General features: G+C 40.2%; 1 protein-coding gene across 11 annotated transcripts in view; it reads right to left on the bottom strand.

The window, feature by feature from the left end:
• LOC104095885 (transcriptional corepressor LEUNIG_HOMOLOG-like) overlaps positions 1-22,147 on the bottom strand; it is a 33,250-nt gene extending 11,103 nt beyond the window's left edge. For 5 of the 11 annotated variants that reach the window (XR_011413968.1, XR_011413969.1, XR_011413967.1 and 2 more), the window contains exons 1-12: positions 21,946-22,144; positions 21,747-21,854; positions 17,345-17,442; positions 16,821-16,930; positions 16,229-16,731; positions 15,732-15,780; positions 15,561-15,648; positions 1,272-1,321; positions 940-1,059; positions 467-598; positions 280-321; positions 18-168 (exon numbers count right to left, since the gene is read on the bottom strand). Coding sequence is in view for 8 of the 11 variants with exons in the window: in XM_070195562.1 (XP_070051663.1) it covers positions 18-168; positions 280-321; positions 467-598; positions 940-1,059; positions 1,272-1,321; positions 15,561-15,648; positions 15,732-15,780; positions 16,229-16,731; positions 16,821-16,930; positions 17,345-17,442; positions 21,747-21,817 (1,414 nt within the window). In the remaining 3 variants the exon portion in view is untranslated. Of the gene's footprint in view, positions 1-17; positions 169-279; positions 322-466; positions 599-939; positions 1,060-1,271; positions 1,322-15,560; positions 15,649-15,731; positions 15,781-16,228; positions 16,732-16,820; positions 16,931-17,344; positions 17,443-17,642; positions 17,784-21,746; positions 21,855-21,945 lie in introns of those variants that run through there. The other 6 variants (XM_070195560.1, XM_070195566.1, XM_070195563.1 and 3 more) reach the window with 5 other exon arrangements.
• Positions 22,148-22,351: the final 204 nt, after the last annotated feature.

Genomic DNA, 22,351 nt, shown 5'->3' on the forward strand with positions numbered 1-22,351 from the left:
GACTGTTGTAACCTTACCTTTCCGGTCAGATTCAATGCAAGCAGCAATACTTTTCCTCAATGCAGTGAGTGAATTACTTGCACCAATCAGACCAGCATCTCCCCGGGATAAGTAGCTGTTAATAGTGTCATTCGTAATACGATCGGTAGTAGCTTTCACTTTCCCAACCTACATGACAGGAATATATTAAATGAGCAAGAATAAAGTTGACGACCATTCGTTCAAGTGACTATAAAGGTGACAGAGAGACAAGAAGTAGATGCACAAAAATTATCTTACAGCTGCCAGAGAACTCGGTGAAGCTTTCCTCTTTCTGCCCCTCTGAATCAAAGCATATGTAAATAAATCAGTGGTTAAATAGGGGAAGATGAAAATGTCTCCATCAACTCTTGTACTGCTAAAATATTGCTGAAATTTCAAGATGTTCAAATAAAATCAGTTACTTTCTTTATGATCTAAGGCCAACCTTATTTGAAGACTGCAGTCTCAGCTGGTTCACTTGCTCCTGCACTGCAATTTGCTTTCCTCCTATAGGAGCTAATATTTGCTGGTCAACTGGTAAATTCTCCAGGGTTCTTTTATTTTTATCACCAAGCATCTGTTCGACACCAGAAGAAGACAAACAGAAGAAATAGTGAGGCAGGAAAAAGATCTCAGTCACATCAGTATAGTAGGATAGTCTTTATTTTGTCCTCAATCTGGTTATTGCTTTGCAAATACTTTGAAGTTTTTTCCTCTTTTTCTTTCTGCTACATAGGCTCTTTCTTTATAGAGTTTTAATTTACTGCTCTTATTTTGACAACTGATAACTTGATGTACAAAGTGATTTAACAGAACATAAAATACTGAATAGCAACCCATGGTCTATTTCACGGCTAAAATAATTGCAGCATGCTACAATCAATAGGAGCGACATGATTAGTTGAGTATTCAACTTACTCCTGCATCTTTGCGACTCGAGCCAGCTTGAATGAGCATACAATTGAAATCACCAGAACTTGCAGGGGCCGGAAAGTTGAGCTCATCCAATGTTTGAACTGCCACTTCTGGTAAAACATCCTGTTGAGGAGAGAATGTAGTTCTCAAAAATTGTTCCTTTTGAGTCGGTACTATTACACTAGCATTTACAACTTGATAGTTAATGACAGGGGGAGCTGGGCCAATTCCCTCGGTTGAATATAAAAGGAATGAATAAACTTAAAGTTGAAACCTAACTGAAACACCATAATGGACTATACATTTCTATTGATGCAAAAGTTCAATACACTCACAACTAACGGCCATCCTTGATGAGATGCTTGTTGTAGAGATCTGTTGTTCCCTGCAGGTACAGTGGAAGAAAGATCAACAGAATATTCTAAAAAGAAAAGGATAAGGAGACCTAAAAGTGCATTAAAGTAACAACTGAAATATTAAAGTAAATAAAGTGGCTAATCTACTAACCTACATTGTAAAATTTGTCAACAACAACAACTAAGCCTCAACTATAAGAGAGATGGGATCGTTGTAAAATCTATCTTTAGAAGTTATTTAAAACGTTGTCTACATGGTCACTGCGAGAACATCTCATTGACAATGAATCTAATCATCGAAGAAATGAAACTATAACAGGAACAAAGAAACACAGTAATTAGAGCTTGTTCAGCAAGCAGGTGGAAATTAATTGCCACACACAGCTTATCATCTTCAAAAACCAAAAGATAAAAAGATGCAAATGAGAAGTCCATCATATCAAAATTCTATTTTAAGAACTTCATTGAATGCCGGTGCCACATTCTTTCTTTGGTATCTTAATCCTAAGCTTCCTTATGTTTATCCTTTTCTTATTTCAACCTGCAACATGCATCTTTGTCCAATGGGAAGTGTGTCCTATATCATCTTAGTTGTGTAGATTTCACTAAAGCAAATGCCTTGCTAGCCGTTTGCATAATCACTAAGGAAATGAGAGCCATCCATAGATGGAAATTGGATCAAGTCGAGCTCAGTCGTTCATCCTTGAGCTCGGCTCAAGTATTATACTATTAGACTTCAAACTCAAGCTCAAATATCAAACTAGCTTCAAGTTGGAGTTCTCACCTCGAACAAATGTAGACAAGTTCAAGCACGACTCAATGTAGCAACAATCTAATTAACAACCTCAAACTCGAGACAACCTTGAATTACACACAGTATAATAAATCTATATCTTAGACTCAAAATGGGAGACATTTTTAGTATACAACAACAACAACAAAAAACCTAGTGTAATCCCACAAGTTGGGTCTGGAGAGGGCAGTTTGTACGCAGACCTTACCCCTACCTTGTGGAGGTAGAGAGGTTGTTTCCGATAGCCCCTCGGCTCAAGGAGACATTTTTAGTACAATAAATTCAAATCTCAGAATCATATTGGGAAATATTTTATATTTTTGTAAGAATGCACGGGAGAAAAATTTATATTTTTAACAATGATACAATGAGCCCTATATTTAATACATATTCTACTCCTACTACATATGGGACTAGGGTATATTATACTCCTACATATGGGACTAGGACATATTCTACTCCCCCTCAACATATGGGACTAGGACTATTTATACATAACTATCTAACACTCCCCCTCAAGCCGGTGCATACAAATATGTATCGAGCTTGTTACATATGTAACTAATACAAGGACCAGTGAGGGACTTGGTGAAAATATCTGCAAGCTGATCATTCGACATACAAGGCAACTAGACTCCCCCTGAGCAACAAAACCACGTGACTGCTGATAAACAGAAATTGGCCGAAAGGTCGCCGGAAATAAATGTTAGTTTTCAGATATGTACATAATGTAGTCTTGTCCCACATTAGAATAGGAGTAATATGTCCTTGTAAAGTATAGCTATAAATAAGAAACTCTTGTATTGTATTGAGTATCTAATATCAATAATATATTTTCTCTTGTGCTTTCTCACATGGTATCAAAGCAATCGTGAGAGATTTATCGCTGTGCATAAATTCCAGCGATTCCGGGAGGAGAAATCAGTCAACCGGAAGTCTTTTTTCCGGTAAACACAGATCTGCCGCAGTAAATAAAAAAGCTATTGTTCGTCAGTGTTGTGCAAAAACCAATACTACCACGAAGTAGATCGGCCTCCGGCGACCAACCCATAAAAATATCTCCGTCAGAAGACCCCCCACGCGCTCCCACGCGCCGGCGCGTGGGGCCTTTCCGGTCACTTTTTGGAAAAATTTATTTGGGACAGATTGTTCGCAAGGGAATTCCGAGCCTACCCATCCAGGTTACACCAAATTCCGACCACTTTTATATTTTTCCGGCGTGAACAGTGTTTTTTCGTCAGCTACAGTAAGCTTCCGACGACTACAGTACTTCCTTACTCTGTTTCAGTGGATTATGGTTGATTCTTTCTCTTATTTGGTAATAATTTGCAATGATGTCTTTGGAATTTGATGTTTTTGGGTCTAGAAACATGAGTTCTGGAAGCTCTAGTGTTATGATTACCTCGGAACCTTTAATGGGAAGTTCAAACTACTTTGCTTGGGCTTCATCTGTCGAGTTGTGGTGTAAAGGTCAAGGTGTTCAAGATCATCTAATCAAACAGTCTAGCGAAGGAGATGAAAAGGCGATAATAGCACTTTGGGCAAAGATCGATGCTCAGTTATGTAGCATCTTGTGGCGATCTATTGATTCCAAGTTGATGCCCTTGTTTCGTCCATTCCAGACATGTTATTTGGTTTGGACAAAGGCTCATACCTTATACACTAATGACATATCTCGCTTCTATGATGTGATATCGCGGATGACAAACTTAAAGAAGCAGGAATTAGATATGTCTACTTACTTGGGTCAAGTTCAGGCAGTCATGGAGGAATTTGAGAAGTTGATGTCAGTTTCTGCTAGTGTTGAAAAATAACAAGAGCAGCGACATAAGATGTTTCTAGTTCTTACCCTTGCTGGACTTCCTAATAATCTTGATTCAGTACGCGACCAGATTTTGGCTAGTCCGACTGTCCCCACAGTTGATGAATTATTCTCTCGATTACTCCGCCTTGCTGCAGCACCAAGTCACCCAATGATCTCATCACAGATACTTGATTCCTCTGTTCTCACATTCAAGACAGTGGATGTTCGAGCGTCTCAAACTATGGAGAATAGACGAGGAGGAGGTTGTTTTGGAAGATCTAGACCCAAGTGTTCTTATTGTCACAAACTTGGACACACACGTGAAATGTGATATTCCTTACATGGTCGTCCACCCAAAAATGCTTACATTGCTCAGACCGAGACTACAAGTAACCAGGGATTTTCTTTATCGAAAGAAGAATATAATGAGCTCCTTCAGTATCGAGCAAGTAAGCAGACATCTCCACAAGTAGCCTCGGTTGCTCAGACTGATACTTTTGTTGCTGGTAATTCTTTTGCTTGTGTTTCCCAGTCTAGTACTCTTGGGCCATGGGTCATGGACTCAGGCGTTTCTGATCACATCTCTGGTAATATATCACTTTTGTCGAATATTGCATATTCACAGTCTCTTCCCACTGTTACTTTAGCCAATGGATGTCAAACTAAGGCAAAAGGAGTTGGAAAAGCTAATCCTTTGTCTTCTATCACCCTAGATTCCGTTCTTTATGTCCATGGTTGTCCTTTTAGTCTTGCATTTATTAGTCGTTTGACTCGTGCCCTCTATTGTGGTATATATTTTATTGACGATTCTTTTATTATGCAGGACCGCAGTACGGGACAGACAATTGGTACACGACGTGAATCAGAAGGCCTTTTTTTTTATAAGGTAAATTGTATTAATCAAAAGGGAGAAAAAACTCCCGTATACAGGAAGTATACAAAAAAGTAGAGAATTTACATCAGAACATGATTCTCTACAAAAGACGCCCAATCTTCTACACAAGTAGGGGCTATATGTGTGCACCAGAAAGCGATCAAAGATAAAAGACTTTTCTTAAGATATATGAAAACGGAGACTCAATCCCCTCAAAAACTCTCCTATTTCTCTCTCCCCAGACTAACCACATGAGAGCTAACGGGGCGAACTTCCACGCCTTTTGCTTGCTTCTTCTACGGAAACCGGCCCAGCTATATAGCATTTCCTTTACAGTGTTTGGCATCACCCATTGAACACCAAAAAGATTCAGGATTGCCCTCCACAAACCCCAGGACACAGGGCAATGCAGCATAAGATGATCAACTTCTTCCCCTGAGCTTTTACACATGTAGCACCAACTAACATGTGTAATTCCTCTCTTTCGCAGATTTTCAGCTATCAAAATCACTCCCCTCGCTGCTAGCCATGCAAAGAAGCACACCTTCGTGGGCGCCTTAGGAATCCAGATCGATGAGTATGGAAAAGTAGCCTCCTCTCTCACCAACATACTCTGGTAAAAGGACTTTACGGTGACAAGCCATCGCCACGCAACCCCCATCTCCAAGAATCGCAAAATGGATGGGGCATGTCTTGCCCGTATAGCAGTGCCAACAAATTTTGGAGCTCCGCAATCTCCAAATCTTGCATGTTCCTTCTAAAAGAGAGGTCCCTTACTATCCCTCTTCATGCTCCTTGCGAATTTGTTGGACCATCAATTCCTTCTGGTTTGAAACTCTGAAGACGTGGGGAAAGAGACCCTCAGAGTATCCTCTCCACACCACCTGTGATTCCAAAAGCTGATTCTCCTTCCATCTCCCACCCTGTAAGTGATGTTGCCATAGAAAGCTTCCCAGTTCTTCATGATGTTCCTCCACATGCCACACCCGAACGGTGCTGTGATTGCCTTGGTCCTCCACCCCCCTCTCGTGGAATCGTACTTTTCTGCTATGACCTCCCTCCATAGAGCATGCTCTTCTACCCCGAATCTCCACAGCCACTTCTCCAGCAAAGCTCTGTTGAATACCCTGAGATCTTTTACTCCAAGTCCACCCCACTTCTTTGGGGAAGTGACTGTCTGCCAATTCACTAGCTGAAACTTTCCAGTTCCATCTGCCGCATCCCAAAGAAAATTCCTTTGAAGCCGCTCCAGTTTTTCTGTGATGCTCACAGGTGCTTGCAACAATGTTCCTTACCGCGTTTTGACAAGTACCGTTTCTGCCAGCCTGTTAATCGTTTTTCAACCCTTTCAATGACTGGATTCCAAATCGTAGTATCCTTTTGCAAAGCGCCCAATGGTAGACCCAGGTAAGTAGTGGGAAGCGAGCCCAACTTGCATCCGAGAACATGAGACAAAGCATCAGTGTTAGCAACCTCAATCACCGGAAAAATCTCACACTTGCCGAGGTTGATTTTGAGTCCTGATACTATCTGAAACCACTATAGTACCTGCTTCAGGCAGGTCAACTGATCCATATCGGCATCACAGAAAACCAGGGTGTCATCCGCAAAAAGCAAATGAGAGACCCTTCGGGCACTGAGCACCCCGATCGGAGCTGAGAATCTTCTCAAGAAGCCTCCACTCGCCGCACGATCCATCATTTTACTCAGAGCATCCATCACTAAAATGAATAGCATGGGAGATAGAGGGTCACCTTGCCTGAGCCCCCTGGAGCTGCCAAAGAAACCACACGGGCTACCATTAACCAGGACAGAGAATCTGACTGAGGAAATGCAGAACTTGATCCATCCCCTCCATCTTTCCCCAAACCCCATCTGCTTCATAATGAAGTCCAGGAACTCCCAATTGACATGGTCGAAAGCCTTCTCAAGCTCCAACTTGCACAGTAAGCCGGGTTCTCTATTTTTCCTTCTGGAGTCTACAAGTTCATTTGCCACCAGAGCAGCATCCAGGATTTGCCTACCTTCCACAAACGCATTCTGGGAGGACGAAACAGACACGTCAAGAACCTTATTGAGTCTGTTCGAGAGCATTTTAGAAATAATCTTGTAAATGCTCCCCACTAGACTGATAGGCCTGTAGTCTCTGATACAAGATGCACCTTCTTTCTTAGGCACAATGGTAATAAAAGAAGCATTGATGCTTCTCTCGAAAGCACCATTCACGTGGAAGTATTCGATGGCTTCCATCAACTCCCCCTGGCTTCCATCAACTCCCCCTTAATGGTGTCCCAACAGAGCTGGAAGAAGGCCAAGGAGAAACCATCAGGCCCGGGGGCCTTATCACCAGCACAACTCGACACAGCATCGTGCACCTCCTCCTCCTCGAAAGCTCTTTCTAGCCACTCACTGTCTCCTTCCCCTATGTGGTTGAACTATATTCCCCCCGAGTAGGCCTCCAACTAACTTCCTCTTTGTATAAGTTCTCATAAAACCCCACTATCGCTCATTTTACCTCCTCATCTCCCTCAATCCTCACCCCATCCACAACTAAGAACTCTATGAAGTTTCTCCTTCGATTTGCAACCGCAACCCTGTGGAAAAATTTGGTATTCGAATCCCCCTCCTTTAACCAGAGCGCTCTTGATTTTTGTCGCCAACTAGTCTCCTGAGCTATTGCCAACTCGACTATTTCCCTCTTAACCTCTCCCAATCTCACTTTCTCAGATTCATCTAGCTCCCTCGCCATTTTCCCTCTCTCTAATTCCCCCCCAATTCATGCATAAGCTCCCTCATTTTGACCTCCACCCTCCCGAAGACCTCCTTTTTCCACCTAATAATATCTCCCTTGAGCAATTTGAGTTTCTTCGACAGACGGAATGAGGGTGACCCTAATACCCCGTAGCTGATCCACCATTCTTTCACTTTATCACCAAATCCTGGCACTTTCAACCACATGTTCTCGAATCGGAAGGGAGCACGCACCCCCCTCCCTCTGCATCCATCTAGCAAGATAGGCAAATGATCTAAGTCAGCCTAGCTAAAGGAATCTGCAACACATTCGGCACCAGCTCATCCCGGGAGGGCGATATCAGAAATCTATCGAGTCTAGACCTTGAGTTGGAATCCTCCGCCCTGGCCCAAGTAAACCTTTCCCCTGACAGAGGAAGATCAATGAGAAGGTGATCATTGATGAAATCAGAAAACTCCTCCATGGCCCTCGAAATCAAATTGCACCCTAATCTCTCCTTCGGGAATCTAATAGTGTTAAAGTCTCCCCCTAGAACCCATGGAATGTCCCATTCCCCCATAATATTGGCCAGTTCCTCCCAGAAAGACACCTTGGACCCTTCCCCTACCGGCCCGTACACTCCCCCAAAACCCCACTCCACCCCACTCACTCTATCTTTGACGAGAGCTGCTAAGGAAAAAACTCCCTTCCTAATCTCCTTTACCTCCAAGCTTCTATCATCCCACGTAAGTAGAATGCCCCCGGCACTTCCCGCTGCTGGGACCCAGTCATATTTCTCCCAACTACCTCCCCAAACACTTCTCACGATCGCATCCGACAAAGCTTCCATTTTGGTCTCCTGAAAACAAACTAGGTTGGCACCCCACTCCCTAACTCCCACTTTGATGATGGCCCTTTTGTTTGGGTCATTCATCCCCCTAACATTCCATGAAAGAATCTTAACTTCCATAAGCAACAATAGCCCCCATTTCCCCACCCCCTAGCCGAGGTCCCTTTCTCCCTGTCACACACTCGACCCCTTCTCTGATACACCACTACATCCCCTAAGTTATTTTGCTTAACACCTTTACCCAACTCCCTCCCTGCGCCTTCGTAACAAGGCTGTTGCTCAATCTCCCTCAACAGTTCTAGCACCCTATCTTCCTTCCCTTCAAAAGAAACACCTAAGAACTTCCCAAAGTTTAATAGTTTATCCTCCATCCAGAAGGACATATCCCCTTCTCCAATCCGTGACGAAATTGGACATGCGTCTTCTGTAATTACCTTTTCCTTGCCCCAACCAGAGGAATGCAAGACCATAGCATTGCTAGCAATAGGAACTGTGGGTGCTGGGTGGATCTCGTCGTTTCCTTGAGAGGCACCAACCTCTGAAATTAATGCCTCTCTGGCAGTGTATCGTGATGGAGCCCTTGGCGTCTTATTAACTGGTATTACTGGCCCGCCACTGACATCAATTGGGGCAAGCGCAACAATCTCCCCAGAAGAGGAAGAAGATTGTATTGTAACCTCAGCATAGCTAAGCACAGGGGGAGATGAAGGGGCGATGGAGCTGAGTCCATCAGAGGCGGGGGGCCGTGGAATAACACCACCAGCTTTAGCCGGTGCTGCCCCTGGAGCAGTGGCCGAAGAGGGGCGCAGGTCACTAGTGCTTGGTGAAGAAATACCATTGTGTGAGGCATCATTAGCAGAAGGAGGAGTGACTGCTCCCATATGTTTAGGAGCATTATCGGACGCAGCTTGATATAATCTGGGGCCCTTTGGATCAATTCTAATAGAATTGGGAAAAGTTATTGGGCCCATGTGTGGAGGCCCAGGCCTATACTTGCTGAAATCTTGCCCGACCCTATAATAGTTAATAGAGAACCGGCCCATTCTGCCTTTTCAGCCCGCATCACTAACTCATTCACGTCTTTTCCTCCTGTTAAAATTTTGTCTTCTTCTCCCAAATTCAAACCTTCCGTCACATCTCAATCTAACGTCTGATTTCAGCTTAGTCCACTGATCCGGTGAGCCCTCCTCTCCCCTCAGAGATTGATTTCCCCTTCCCTCCTTTCTATTTGACCTTCCCTTTTCTTCCGCCAATATCACAGGCATAAAGATAGGGCGAAATTCAGGGCTCAACCAAACCCTATAACTCAAGTAGCCATCTTCCACCACAATGGAGACAGGGATTCTGCCCCCTTTCCTCACCACAATCCTTACTCGCGAGAGATCGTGTAAACTGCAAGTGACATCAATAAAAACCCCACAGATTTTCCCAACCTTCTTGAATAGGTCAAGACATCAGAGATGCACCGGGAGACCCACCAATGTTTCGCCAATGAAACGAGGGTCGAGACACCCGTCGTGCTCCACCCATCTGTCTAACTTTAAGAAATTCCCATCGAACCACTTGTTTCCTCTGACAAGAATTTCTGAAGCTTGAGACTCGTCGACAAATCGAAAGAGATATTGCGTGTCCCCCAGTTGCGATATTTTCAGCCCGTCCTTGACGTTCCATGCCTCTGCTGCCCAGTTCATAACAGCCTCTAGAGAACCAACCCATTTGGAGAAAGACCCAATCAAACAAGATTCCAAGACACCTTTACGCCTGAGAGTGTGCTTCTCGGACAGCGAGAAGTGCGGCTCCTGCCCTACGTCAAGCTTTCGCTGGCATCTTCCCCCAAGTTCTAGGGCTGGCCAAAATGCAGCTTTTATGAAAGACATGTTTTCCAATTTTCTAGATTCTAGGGAGAAATAGGAGCTTCTCTCTGTAGAGTCCATCATAGCTAAACCAAAAGCCTCGCTAGGAGACCGACTGAAGAAGAGAAAGTGAGAGGGAGTGAAATCTGGCCGGAAAAAGCCACCTCTGTTGCCGGAAAATAACAAAAGTGGTCAGAAGTTCGAGGTTGGTGGATGGGTGGGGTCGGAACAGCCTCGCGAAGAGGTTGTCTGAAGGAAAAAAGTTGAGATCTAGCCCGAAAAGGCATCACGCGCCGGCGCGTGGGTTAGAGGTGGTCGGAGCTCTGCCGCGCGTGACGGCGCGTGGGGTGTCGGATTCCGGCGATTCTTTCTGGGGTAATGTCGCAACAGGGTTGGCTCTCGGATGGTGGTGGTGAAGTCCTAGGATTCATGATTCATGGTGGTGGTGAAGGTTTCACGGCCTACATTCAAAAGGTGTTAGTGTGGTCCGGATCTAACCACTATTAAACATATGATCCTTACTGATGTCTTGTGCTTGTTTTTTAGGATTTCAATCAGAAGGCCTTTACTACCTTAACTCACTAAATCCTTCCACAACATGTCTAGTTACAGATCCTCCAGACCGAATCCACAGACGTTTAGGACATTCGAGTTTATCCAAACTTCAGAAGATGGTGCCTAGTTTATCTAGTTTGTCTACATTAGATTGTGAGTCGTGTCAGCTTGGAAAACATACCCGAGCCTCCTTTCTGCGTAGTGTTAAGAGTCATGCAGAGTCTGTTTTCTCCTTAGTTCATTCTGATATATGGGGTCCTAGTAGAGTCAGTTTAACCTTGGGAATTCGTTATTTTGTTAGTTTTATTGATGATTATTCAAGATGTACTTAGCTTTTCTTAATGAAAGATCGTTCTGAGTTATTTTCTATATTCCAGAGTTTCTGTGCTGAAATCAAAAACCAATTTGGTGTTTCTATTCACATTTTTCGCATTGATAATGCCTTAGAATATTTATCTTCTCAGTTTCAGCAGTTTATGACTTCTAAAGGAATTATTCATTAGACATCTTGTCCTTATACCCCTCAGCAAAATGGGGTTGCAGAGAAAAAGAATAGGCACCTTATTGAGACTGCTCGCACACTTCTAATTGAATCTCGTGTTCCGTTACGTTTTTGGAGCGATGCAATTCTCACAGCTTGTTATATGATTAATCGGATGCCTTCATCTCCCATCAAGGATCAGATTCCGCATTCAGTATTGTTTTCCCAGTCACCCTTATACTCTCTTCCACCTCGTGTTTTTGGGAGCACGTGTTTTGTTCATAACTTAGCCCCTGGGAAAGATAAGTTAGCTCCTCGTGCTCTCAAGTGTATCTTCCTTGGTTATTCTCGTGTTCAGAAGGGATATCGTTGTTATTCCCCTGATCTTCGTAGGTACCTTATGTCAGCTGACGTCACATTTTTTGAGTCTAAACCTTTCTTTACCTCTGCTGACCACCATGATATATCTGAGGTCTTACCTATACCGACCTTTGAGGAGTTTACTATAGCTCCTCCTCCACCTTTGACCACAGAAGTTTCACCCATACCAACAGTTGAGGAGTCTAGTGTTGTTCCTCCTAGATCCCCAGCCACAGGAACACCACTCTTGACTTATCACTGGTTCTCGTCCTGCACCTGACCCTGACCCTGCTCCTACTGCGGACTTGTCTCTTCCTAGTACACCGATTGCACTTCGGAAAGGTATACGGACCACACTTAATCCTAATTCCCATTATGTCGGTTTAATATCATATCGTCTGTCATCTCCCCATTATGCTTTTATATCTTCTTTGTCCTCGGTTTCCATCCCTAAGTCTATAGGTGAAGCGTTGTCTCATCCAGGATGTCGACAGGCTATGAGTGACGAGATGTATGCTTTACATACAAGTGGTACTTAGGAGCTTGTTCCTCTTCCTTCAGGTAAATCTACTGTTGGTTGTCGTTGGGTTTATGCAATCAAAGTTGGTCCCGATGGCCAGGTTGATCGACTTAAGGCCCGTCTTGTTGCCAAAGGATATACTCAGCTATTTGGGCTCGATTACAGTGATACCTTCTCTCCCGTAGCTAAAGTAAGATCAGTCCGCCTTTTTCTATCTATGGTTGTGGTTCGTCATTGGCCTCTCTATCAGCTGGACATTAAGAATGCGTTTCTTCACGGTGATCTTGAGGATGAGGTTTATATGGAGCAACCACCTAGTTTTGTTGCTCAGGGGGAGTCTCGTGACCTTGTATGTCGCTTGCGTCGGTCACTTTATGGTTTAAAGCAGTCTCCTCGAGTAAGTTTAGCACTGTTATCCAAGAGTTTGGCATGACTCGTAGTGAAGCTGATCACTCTGTGTTTTATCGGCACTCTACTTCAAGTCTCTATATTTATCTGGTAGTCTATGTTGATGATATTGTTATTACCGGTAATGATCATGATGGTATTACTAATCTGAAGCAGCATCTCTTCCAACACTTCCAAACTAAGGATCTAGGCAGATTGAACATTGAAGTACTTTCTAGGTATTGAGGTTGCTCAGTCTATCTCAGGTATTGTTATTTCTCAAAGAAAATATGCTTTAGACATTCTTGAGGAGACAAGGATGATAAGTTACAGACCTGTTGACTTTCCGATGGATCCGAATTCTAAACTTCTGCCAGGACAGGGAGAGCCGCTTAGCGACCCTGCAAGCTATAGGCGGCGGGTTGGTAAATTAAATTATCTCACAGTGACTAGACCCGACATTTCTTATCCTGTGAGTGTTGTAAGTCAGTTTATGAATTCTCCCTGTGATAGTCATTGGGATGCAGTTGTCCGCATTATTCGGAATATAAAATCGGCTCTAGGCAAAGGGTTACTGTTTGAGGATCGAGGTCATGAGCAGATCGTTGGATACTCAGATGCTGATTGGGCAGGAACACCTTCTGATAGACGTTCTACGTCTGGATATTGTGTTTTAGTAGGAGGAAATTTGGTGTCTTGGAAGAGCAAGAAACAGAATGTAGTTGCTCGGTCTAGTGCAGAAGCAGAATATCGAGCAATGGCTATGGCAACATGTGAGTTAGTCTAGACCAAACAATTGCTCAAGGAGTTGAAATTTGGTGAAATCAGTCGGATGGAGCTTATGTGCGATAATCAAGCTGCCCTTTATATTGCATAAAATCCGGTGTTCCATGAGAGAACTAAACACGTTGAGATTGATTGTCACTTCGTCAGAGAAAAGATACTTTCAGGAGAGATTGCTACAAAGTTTGTGAGGTCGAATGATCAACTTGCAGATATTTTCACCAAGTCTCTCACTGTTCTCGTATTGGTTATATATGTAACAAGCTCGGTACATATGATTTGTATGCACCGGCTTGAGGGGGAGTGTTAGTTTACAGATATATACATAATGTAGTCTTGTCCCACATTGGAATAGGAGTAATATGTCCTTGTAGAGTATAGCTATAAATAAGGACCTCTTATACTGTATTGAGTATCTAATATCAATAATATATTTTCTCCCGTACTTTCTCACAGTAACTAATACAAGGACCAGTGAGGGACTTGGTGAAAATATCTGCAAGCTGATCATTCGACATACAAGGCCACTAGACACCCCCTGAGCAACAAAACCAGATGGTTGCTGATAAACAGAAATTGGCCGAAAGGTCGTCGGAAAAATTTGAAAACAGTGAGACTAAGTCGAATTCCACACTACAAAATAGGTTCTAAAACACCACAAGAAAATAAAAACTTTTTTGATCACGCCGGAAAAAATAAAAGTTGTCAGAATTTGATGTAATTTATATGGATAGGCTCGGAATCACTAGACGAGTAAGTTGTCCCGAAGAAGTTTTGTCAAAAAGTGATCGGAATGGCTCACACGCGCTGGAAAAGTTATTGTAGCTCGCCGGAACCCTAGTTCTGGTGGCGCCTGGAGGCGCGTGAGGGACTTTCTACCGGAGCGATTGCCTGGGGTTTTGTCGCCTGACTTTTCCGAACAAGATGATAGTGTTGGTTTTTGCACAACACTTACTGATGAGGAGATAACGTAAATCAATCTTGAATCGTCAACCGGAAAGACGCACGGTGACTGACTTTTCTGTTCTGATGGGACTAGGATTTCTGGGGTTTGGTCGCACAAGGGTTTCAGATCTGATGGTGGTACTGGTATATGCACAGTACCACTGTAGCAGTGATGAACCCTGGGAACAAGACGAAGTTGCCGAAAATTGCACGGCAAAAAGATCCTTCTTCCCGGATGTCGCTGGAATGACGCACAACGATAATTTTCTCACTGAAGCTCTGATACCATGTGAGAATGCACGGGAGAAAAATCTATATTTTTAACAATGATACAATGAGCCCTATAAATAATACATATTCTACTCCTACTACATATGGGAATAGGGCATATTATACTCCTACTACATATGGGACTAGGGCATATTATACTCCTACTACATATGGGACTAGGACATATTCTACTCCTACTACATATGGGACTAGGACCATTTACACATAACTATCTAACAATTTTCACAATAATAACTAAAATAAATTTGATAATATAAATGTAATATTGAAGAAAATCTAAGTATGATTTATACAAAAACAACCATGTATTAGTTGATACTTATGTCAACAACTCGATTTATACTTATGTCAAATAATATGTTCCAGAACTATTGATCTAAGGGCTCCACGTGCCTGAATTGTAAAATATACAAGCTAAGATAGAGCAAGTCGAAGTTGAACAACCATGTATTATTTGATAACTAAGTAATAAGTGCCACCTTAGGCCCATGGGAGCCCCATTTATTAAACTACAACACCTGTCATTCCCATCCCAAGTGGTGCCGTTAGGCCACCTTAGGCCCATGTGAGCCTCATTTATAAATATAAAACACCTGTCATTCCCATCTCAATTGGTGCCAATGTGGCTTAACCAGGTCGGGAAGAGATTCACATAGAAACAACTGCTGGCCTAAAATCGTTTTCTACGTTAGCTAGCGAGACAGCAAAAATCTCAGTATATGAGTTATTCCCTTTAAGCTTGACAATGAAGACTATCCAGAAATAGTATTTTGATGCTTATGGTAGACATATATTAATCCAATCGAAAAGGGATTTACAACTGCTACAAATTAAGACTGAGCCAATGCTATTCGATGTATGCAATTTATCATTCTAATGGATTTTAGTGCTAAAAGTCTTTTGCAGATTATCACAATGCACGTTGAGTTGACTTAGGAGTAAAAGTTAAATGACTGTCCACACATCCAATAATATCAATGCCAAAGACAAAAGATTCTATAAACTACATGCATAATATTTTAAGCCAAGAAACAAATAAACCCGCGTCAGAATGTTCTGGCCATGGAGGCAAATAAAGATTTGGTTCAATCTGCATAGGTCCTTCCAAATTTATACCACGCCTGTCATCCTGGAAAGAATAAAAGCTTGTCAATTATTTACAAATAACTACTAAAAAGCTTGCAAATATGTTTGGGGAAAATGTAAACATACTCTGCCCACCCACCGTGGAGGAGTCGTTGGAATTTGCTGCATTGGATAGCTGAAAGACATGGACATGCATCATAGAAAATTAGAAGATTCTGATTCAATAACTTCAACAAGCAAGTAATGGTTTCACATACAAAACATGCTTGGATTATCAAGATAATGTGAAAAGACTATCTCATAGTACTCGTTAAGTAGTAGGTTCCGCTTACTAGACTAAAGAGCATGTTTTAATAGCCACGTTTTGCAAGAAACTCTTGATATTTAATATATCAGAAACTCATAATAGCAATACAAAGACAGAATAATAACGTGATTTTGGCTAATTTTCTTTACGTTGCCTTAGCAGCTTAAGACAATAATATCAGACCAAGCGAAACAAAAACCACATAGCATCAAGTGCTCAACCTTTATCCTCGTTGAAGCGACAAAGGAAGCATTGTAAAATAGATCAAAATGCGACGAGAATGATCAGTTTAGCAATAAATATAACATGCTATTACCCAGAGTTGCTTGCAGATGGAAGCATGCCATCCATTTTGTTAATCTCAAGAAACTTTAAAATTGATGTCACGTCTCTTGGAGGAGTCATATGTTGGGCTTGCTCTTGCATTCTTCCGGGCAGCAGATCTAATGATGGTTGCCCTTGCACCATCCGAATATTTGGTCCAACAGAAAACTGTGTGAACCTGGGCTGAATATACCCTGTCCTTGGCATGATTGAACAAGCATTCTGAAGGACATCTCCCTCTGTTGGCATCATTTCAGGAGTAATAGATGCCATTGGAGGAGATAAATTTGGCAACAAGTTGGGACAAATGGATGACAACAAATCTGAAATATAGGGGTCCATAAGATCAGGACCGCTGGATGCCATCACAGGAGGGGATGGCATCATAGGAGAGGACGCCGTCACAATAGAGATGTTTTCTCCTGTATGATTAGGAGCATAGGTTGAACTTACAGGACCGATGTTAGACACAACGTTCTCCACTGTCTGTGCGACCTAAGAATTCAGAAATCAAGCATTTAGTTCGCAATTATTTCATATCAGTTAACAATGAACATAACGTAGAAAAGTTCTATAGGTAACACCTTATCAAAGGATTCGGCCGCGAATAGAGCAACCTCAGGGAACCTAGAGCTGAATGCTTCATAAAATATATTCCACCACTCTTGCAGATATCCTTCAGGAGAATTGATAGCTGAAACAATATCACAGATATCAGATATCATTACTCCAAAGCCCTGTATCACGTTAACACGTAACTTCAACTGCATTATACATGTCTCTCTAAATTACTGAAGGACGGTTAATACAGTACTTTCAAAAACATCCAACAGTAGATAACTAGAATGTACCACATGAATCAAAGAGAATGACCTCAACTTATTAGCAAAATTTTCAAGAATAACACGATCAACAATCTACCATATGGTCATATGTAAGAATTACAAAACTAAGCATGAGAATGTTACAACCCTTTCAGGTAAATAACAATCATTACTAAAACACATATCTTAATTCATTAGAGGATCAGTTTTTAGCATCTGATAAAAGAATAGAATTCTTTTTTTTCTCACCAAAAGAATAGAATTCATTAAAAGGAGTTACTTACCAACAGGATTTGGATTAGCATTAATTTCTCTGGCGAATACCTCACCAGTCTGATGGAAACCTCTCTTAACCATGTAATTAAGAATGACAACTTCAAGTCTGAAAAACACAAACAAATAAAAGAAAAGCATGACTAAAACCAGTCAAACAAAGGGGGAAAATCACATACACCCAAAATCAAATGAAAAGTAGACAAGCACAGATTATCAAGAGTATCAATCATTAAAAATGTAAGTATAAAACAATTGAGGCGTAGTAGTTTTTGCTATAAAATAATTGGCGAACACATAAAAACTTACAAGCGTCGAGCCTCCAAACTGGCCATGATCACCAAAAACAAAGCGTTACTTAATCACAGAAAAGGGAAGGGAAAGAAGGTTTGAGCAAGAACAACTGGGAAAGATGAAGAAAGAGACTCAAGAACCAAAATTCCACTTGGATTACAGACAGAAGAATGCAGAGAGAGAGAGAGATGGTGACAGTACCATGCAAAAGTGTAGGGGAAAAAAAAGCAAAACACTGGATTTAAATAGAGAAATGGTGGCCCCTAGTATAGCGGTAAAAATGACAATGCCATAGTTTTATCCTTGAAATTTACCTTTTGTAAAGTATTCTTTTTGATTGAAAGTACCATAAAGAAAAACAAAAAGCAAATAAAGACGTGTTAATCTAAGTTGCTCGGACATGGGTGCGGGTGTCCGACACGGGTGCGGATCTAGAGGTCGGATCCATCGAGATATAAATTCTAAGATTCGGGGATATGGATCCTAGTACGGATACGGGTACGGGGATCCATCTAAAAATAATTAAAATAAAAAAATAAAATAAAATAAAATAAATATTTTTAAATAATGAGAAATTTTGTGGAATACTTGTGTATAGCTTGTAAAGTGTGAAATTCTTTTTTTATTCTCAAGTTGTAGATAAGTAAAGGATTAATTTGCTAGATAAGGTATGCTATTTTCTCCAAATTTATCATAGTTTTGGTTTTGATTCGGGAATCAAATTGTATCTCGTCTCAAATTTTTCCATCCGTCGTGGTCAAAGTACCCAAAATTGTTTGACCAGATCTGATATGGATCTCATACCTACACCTGTACTAGTGTCGTGTCGACACGGGTGCGGCACCTAAACTGCCGTGTCGGAGCAACTCAGGTGTTAATGCAGCTCAGAAGCAAAGTTACAATAGAAGCCAATTCTAAGAAGAAAGCACAGTAAAAGACGATTAATGAATTGTTTGTCCGAGCCTGCGTTTTTAGGTGACAAATAGACAACAACTTTTACTCCAATATTTAACCCCTAAAGCTTCGAACCAAAAGAGGTGGCAAAAAAAAGACAGTGAACCTTCTTAAATTTGAGCTAATATAATAGACCTTTTCACAATTAGACAATCACTCGTTAATTTTGACCATTTTGGTTTCTAAGCAATTTTTGAGCTGAATTCCATGCAAGATGGGTTAAACTCGTAAATACCTCAAGAAGAAACAACCTCTCACCCCCCGCTTTTTCTTCTTTCTTTTTTCCCATTTTGATTTAACATATCCGAATTGAAAGTATAAAAATAGTTTACATTGTCAGTGTAGTTTAATCTATTAACCATATTATCTACAATCTTTTTATGCTACATTGTCAAGCTTGTAGGCTAGTTGTTACGTGTTATGAAGTGTCGTGATAGTGTAAAAACGATATTTTTCTGGTAGTGTAAAGAGTAACAATTAGGGAGTTATCAATCAATTTAGAGAAGTATAAGGGTATTGAATAATTTTGAAATACTTGAGGTTATATGACAACTGAAAACTGAGATTAAAAAGGTATAATCTAATTTAGATATGATTTAATTGTTGCTAACCACTTACGCTTTTTGAAGGTCATACATTCTTTTATTTTAACCCACTAATTAATTTCGAAAGCTAGTTACCAAAAAATGGTAGTCAAGTAATTTATATCAATAAAAGTCATGCCATTGTGATTATGCAAACTCTTATTACATAATCTGAGACAAAAAAGATTGATAAGATGGTATAGCTTAAGTAAGAAATTAAATTATTGTTAAATAGATACTATTTTTATTAAGTCATCGGATTGCACCACCAAGGGGTATGGTGGGATGGATGGGATCCCTCCCCCCTTAGCAGAGCTCTCGGGTTCGAGCCCCCGAAACGAAGAAATCCTTGATAGGGAGCATTTTCCCTTTAAATAGGCCCTACGCGGTGTGAATCTGAACTAGTCAGGCCAATAGGTTCCAAATGCCATATGGTTATACCGAAAAGAAGGCATTGGACTGCCTATTAAGATTTATCCAGTGGTTTTTAATAGTAACAATAACGAAATGTCTTCATATTTGTTAAAATGTTCAGGTGGACCGCATATTACGATAAAGGAAGATTTTCATTAGCTCCAAACATGCATGTATGAACTCAGACAAATGTGGTAAGCTAGTAATAACATCTATATATTATGCAAAGATTAACATCATATTTCTTTTTAAGGAGCATTTAATCATTTAGTGCTATTAAAAGACATCACTTTATCGCTTAAAGCAATGAGACTATGCGAAGAAATGGATTATTGCTTCATAGGTGAAGCCATGCACTTCATACATGTGTGCGTTTCATAAAATAATACGCAAAGTGACCTCAATAACAAACGGTCAATTCTTTGAATCTCAACTTTGAGCTAGATTAGTATCGACATTATTGTTTGTTGAATACTGAAAGTAGTTTTTTTAATTACAATTTGATCATTATAATACTAAATTCATATATATTTGATATTTTTTAATGTCGGAATAGTGTACTTCATTCCGAAGAATTGTGTACTTTATTTCTCGCTCTTCGATTCACGTCCCATGGACCTTATTGCCTTTTCGCTCTTTCGCTTTTAAAAACATTGGTTCTAGGTGATAAATTGTGTAACCCACTTCATCTAAATGGTTAAACTACTAAAGGAGTATACTTTTATTTACTTAATTATGTTTCAAACAGCTCCCTCACGTACAGGTTTGAGTATTTTTTTGTAAATCAACCATGTGAATTCTTTCTTTCTTTTTTACAATAAGTGATGGCGAGACTTGAACCTAGGACCTCTATCTGCTCTGTTACCATGTTAGATTGTATCAACAATAAAAAATCATGTTAGATTGTGTAACCATCTCGTTTAAAAACTTAAGTTGTTAGAGAGAATAGACTTTTATCGACTTTACTATGTCTTCAACACTACTTCCTAGGAAAGAATATGCCATATTTGATCAATTGTGATTCCAAAGCAAGGCAGTTTCAAACCCCATTTGACATATCGGAATGGCTTGAGATATGCACCAAAACAACGTAAAGTTTGATTCTTGCATGATTGAAAATGATTAAAAATCGATAAAACATGATAACTGCATTTACCATAAATCTTGAATTCGATAAAACATGATAAGTGCATTTATCATAAGTCTTAGAATAATTCACATGTTATTATTTACCCCTATGTCAATGTTAATGATTTGTCAATTTCTAGCTCTAACATAAATATTATTTAAGAGAAAGCATTTTCAGTAAATATTTTGACATAAAAGGACTTCAGTGAGGTAAATTCATTCTCAGAATGAAGATTAAAAGTGTATGTTATATTCCTCGAATAATCACATGATGATGACAATATCTTGGAAAAATAGACAGTAAGTACTAATTCTTTTTTATTTAGGATGGTGATACGATGGAAACATTTTCCAAACGTTTTTCAAATATTTTCTGAATTTTTTTAGATTATAGATTGAAAACAATGTTAGCGAATCAGATAGCGTTTTGATGAAATTTTTGAATACTAAAGATTGATTATAATGTATTATAATGTCTAAGTGTTGGTAGGAGAATAGATATGAAATTAAGAGTTGAGATAACTTCTACCCAAGAGTGAGGGAAGTCATTTTTAGACCATGTCAGCTGACAAATAATGTTTAGTTTGTCTGCAATACTCTTTGACTTTACCCAGTTTATATTTCCAGGAAAATGGAATATGTGTGTCTCTGCAGCTGGTAGAAAAGATGATGCACAGATGGAATGGAACACCTTAAGGATGATCATTCGGCCATTAGTCCTAATGAGTCTAGGAAAACCTTTCTTTGTCCTAGATATTAACTTTATTTTCCAAAGAAATAATCCAACAAATGCTGTCAATTAGTTACATGATCTTGTAATTATACATTTTATCACTTATTCCAGGTACTACACAAAATCAAAGATTTGAAGTGGGAATCTATTCCTCCAAAGTAAGGATTATTTACTTATTTTATCCAAATCGATTAATCCAGTTATACAAAGCTTACTTGACAGTTTTCAAGTACACTAACATGATGGCAAAAATAACTATACACCAATGCAAATCTACAACATTGAATAACAAAAGCTGAAACATACCTACTAAGAAGAAGAAAAGTACTTGACGAAAAAACCAAGTCCAATATAACAGCAAGACACAAACCCAGCATTAAAAATGCAACTCTTTAGCATATTCCTTGTAGGACCCTGAACCCAAAAACGAAAAATCAACTACAACAGAGGAATTTAAAGTTTAAAAAAAAACATATTTGCGGAGAAGGGGGAAAACTATACGGACGTTGATTCCAGGAGCCAAAGCTCCAACCTGTACTGCTTTTGCCGATGATACTTCTTCTCTTCTACTCGATTCCTTCAACTCCATTTTTTTTAGTGATTTGTGAGTGCTGGGGTTTTGATTGGGATTATTAACAATGAGGAAGATTTTGGGATTTGTACTGGGAATACCCAGTAAATTGAATAGGCCCAATCAGGTTATTAAATTGATTGTTTGATCCTATTTCTGTTACATCAAAAGTTGATAATCGTATAATTATAAGTAACAATTTTTAAAAAAAAATTAAAACAATCCCAAATCAAGCCTAATAAATACTCCTCCCTAAAATGTATGAGATATAATTATATTCAAAAGTATGTCAAATAAAATAAATCATTTTAACTAATAATAATGTTTTTTACAAACTTTC

The sequence above is a fragment of the Nicotiana tomentosiformis genome, chromosome 2 (assembly GCF_000390325.3).
Source record: "Nicotiana tomentosiformis chromosome 2, ASM39032v3, whole genome shotgun sequence".
Taxonomy (NCBI): Eukaryota; Viridiplantae; Streptophyta; class Magnoliopsida; order Solanales; family Solanaceae; genus Nicotiana; species Nicotiana tomentosiformis.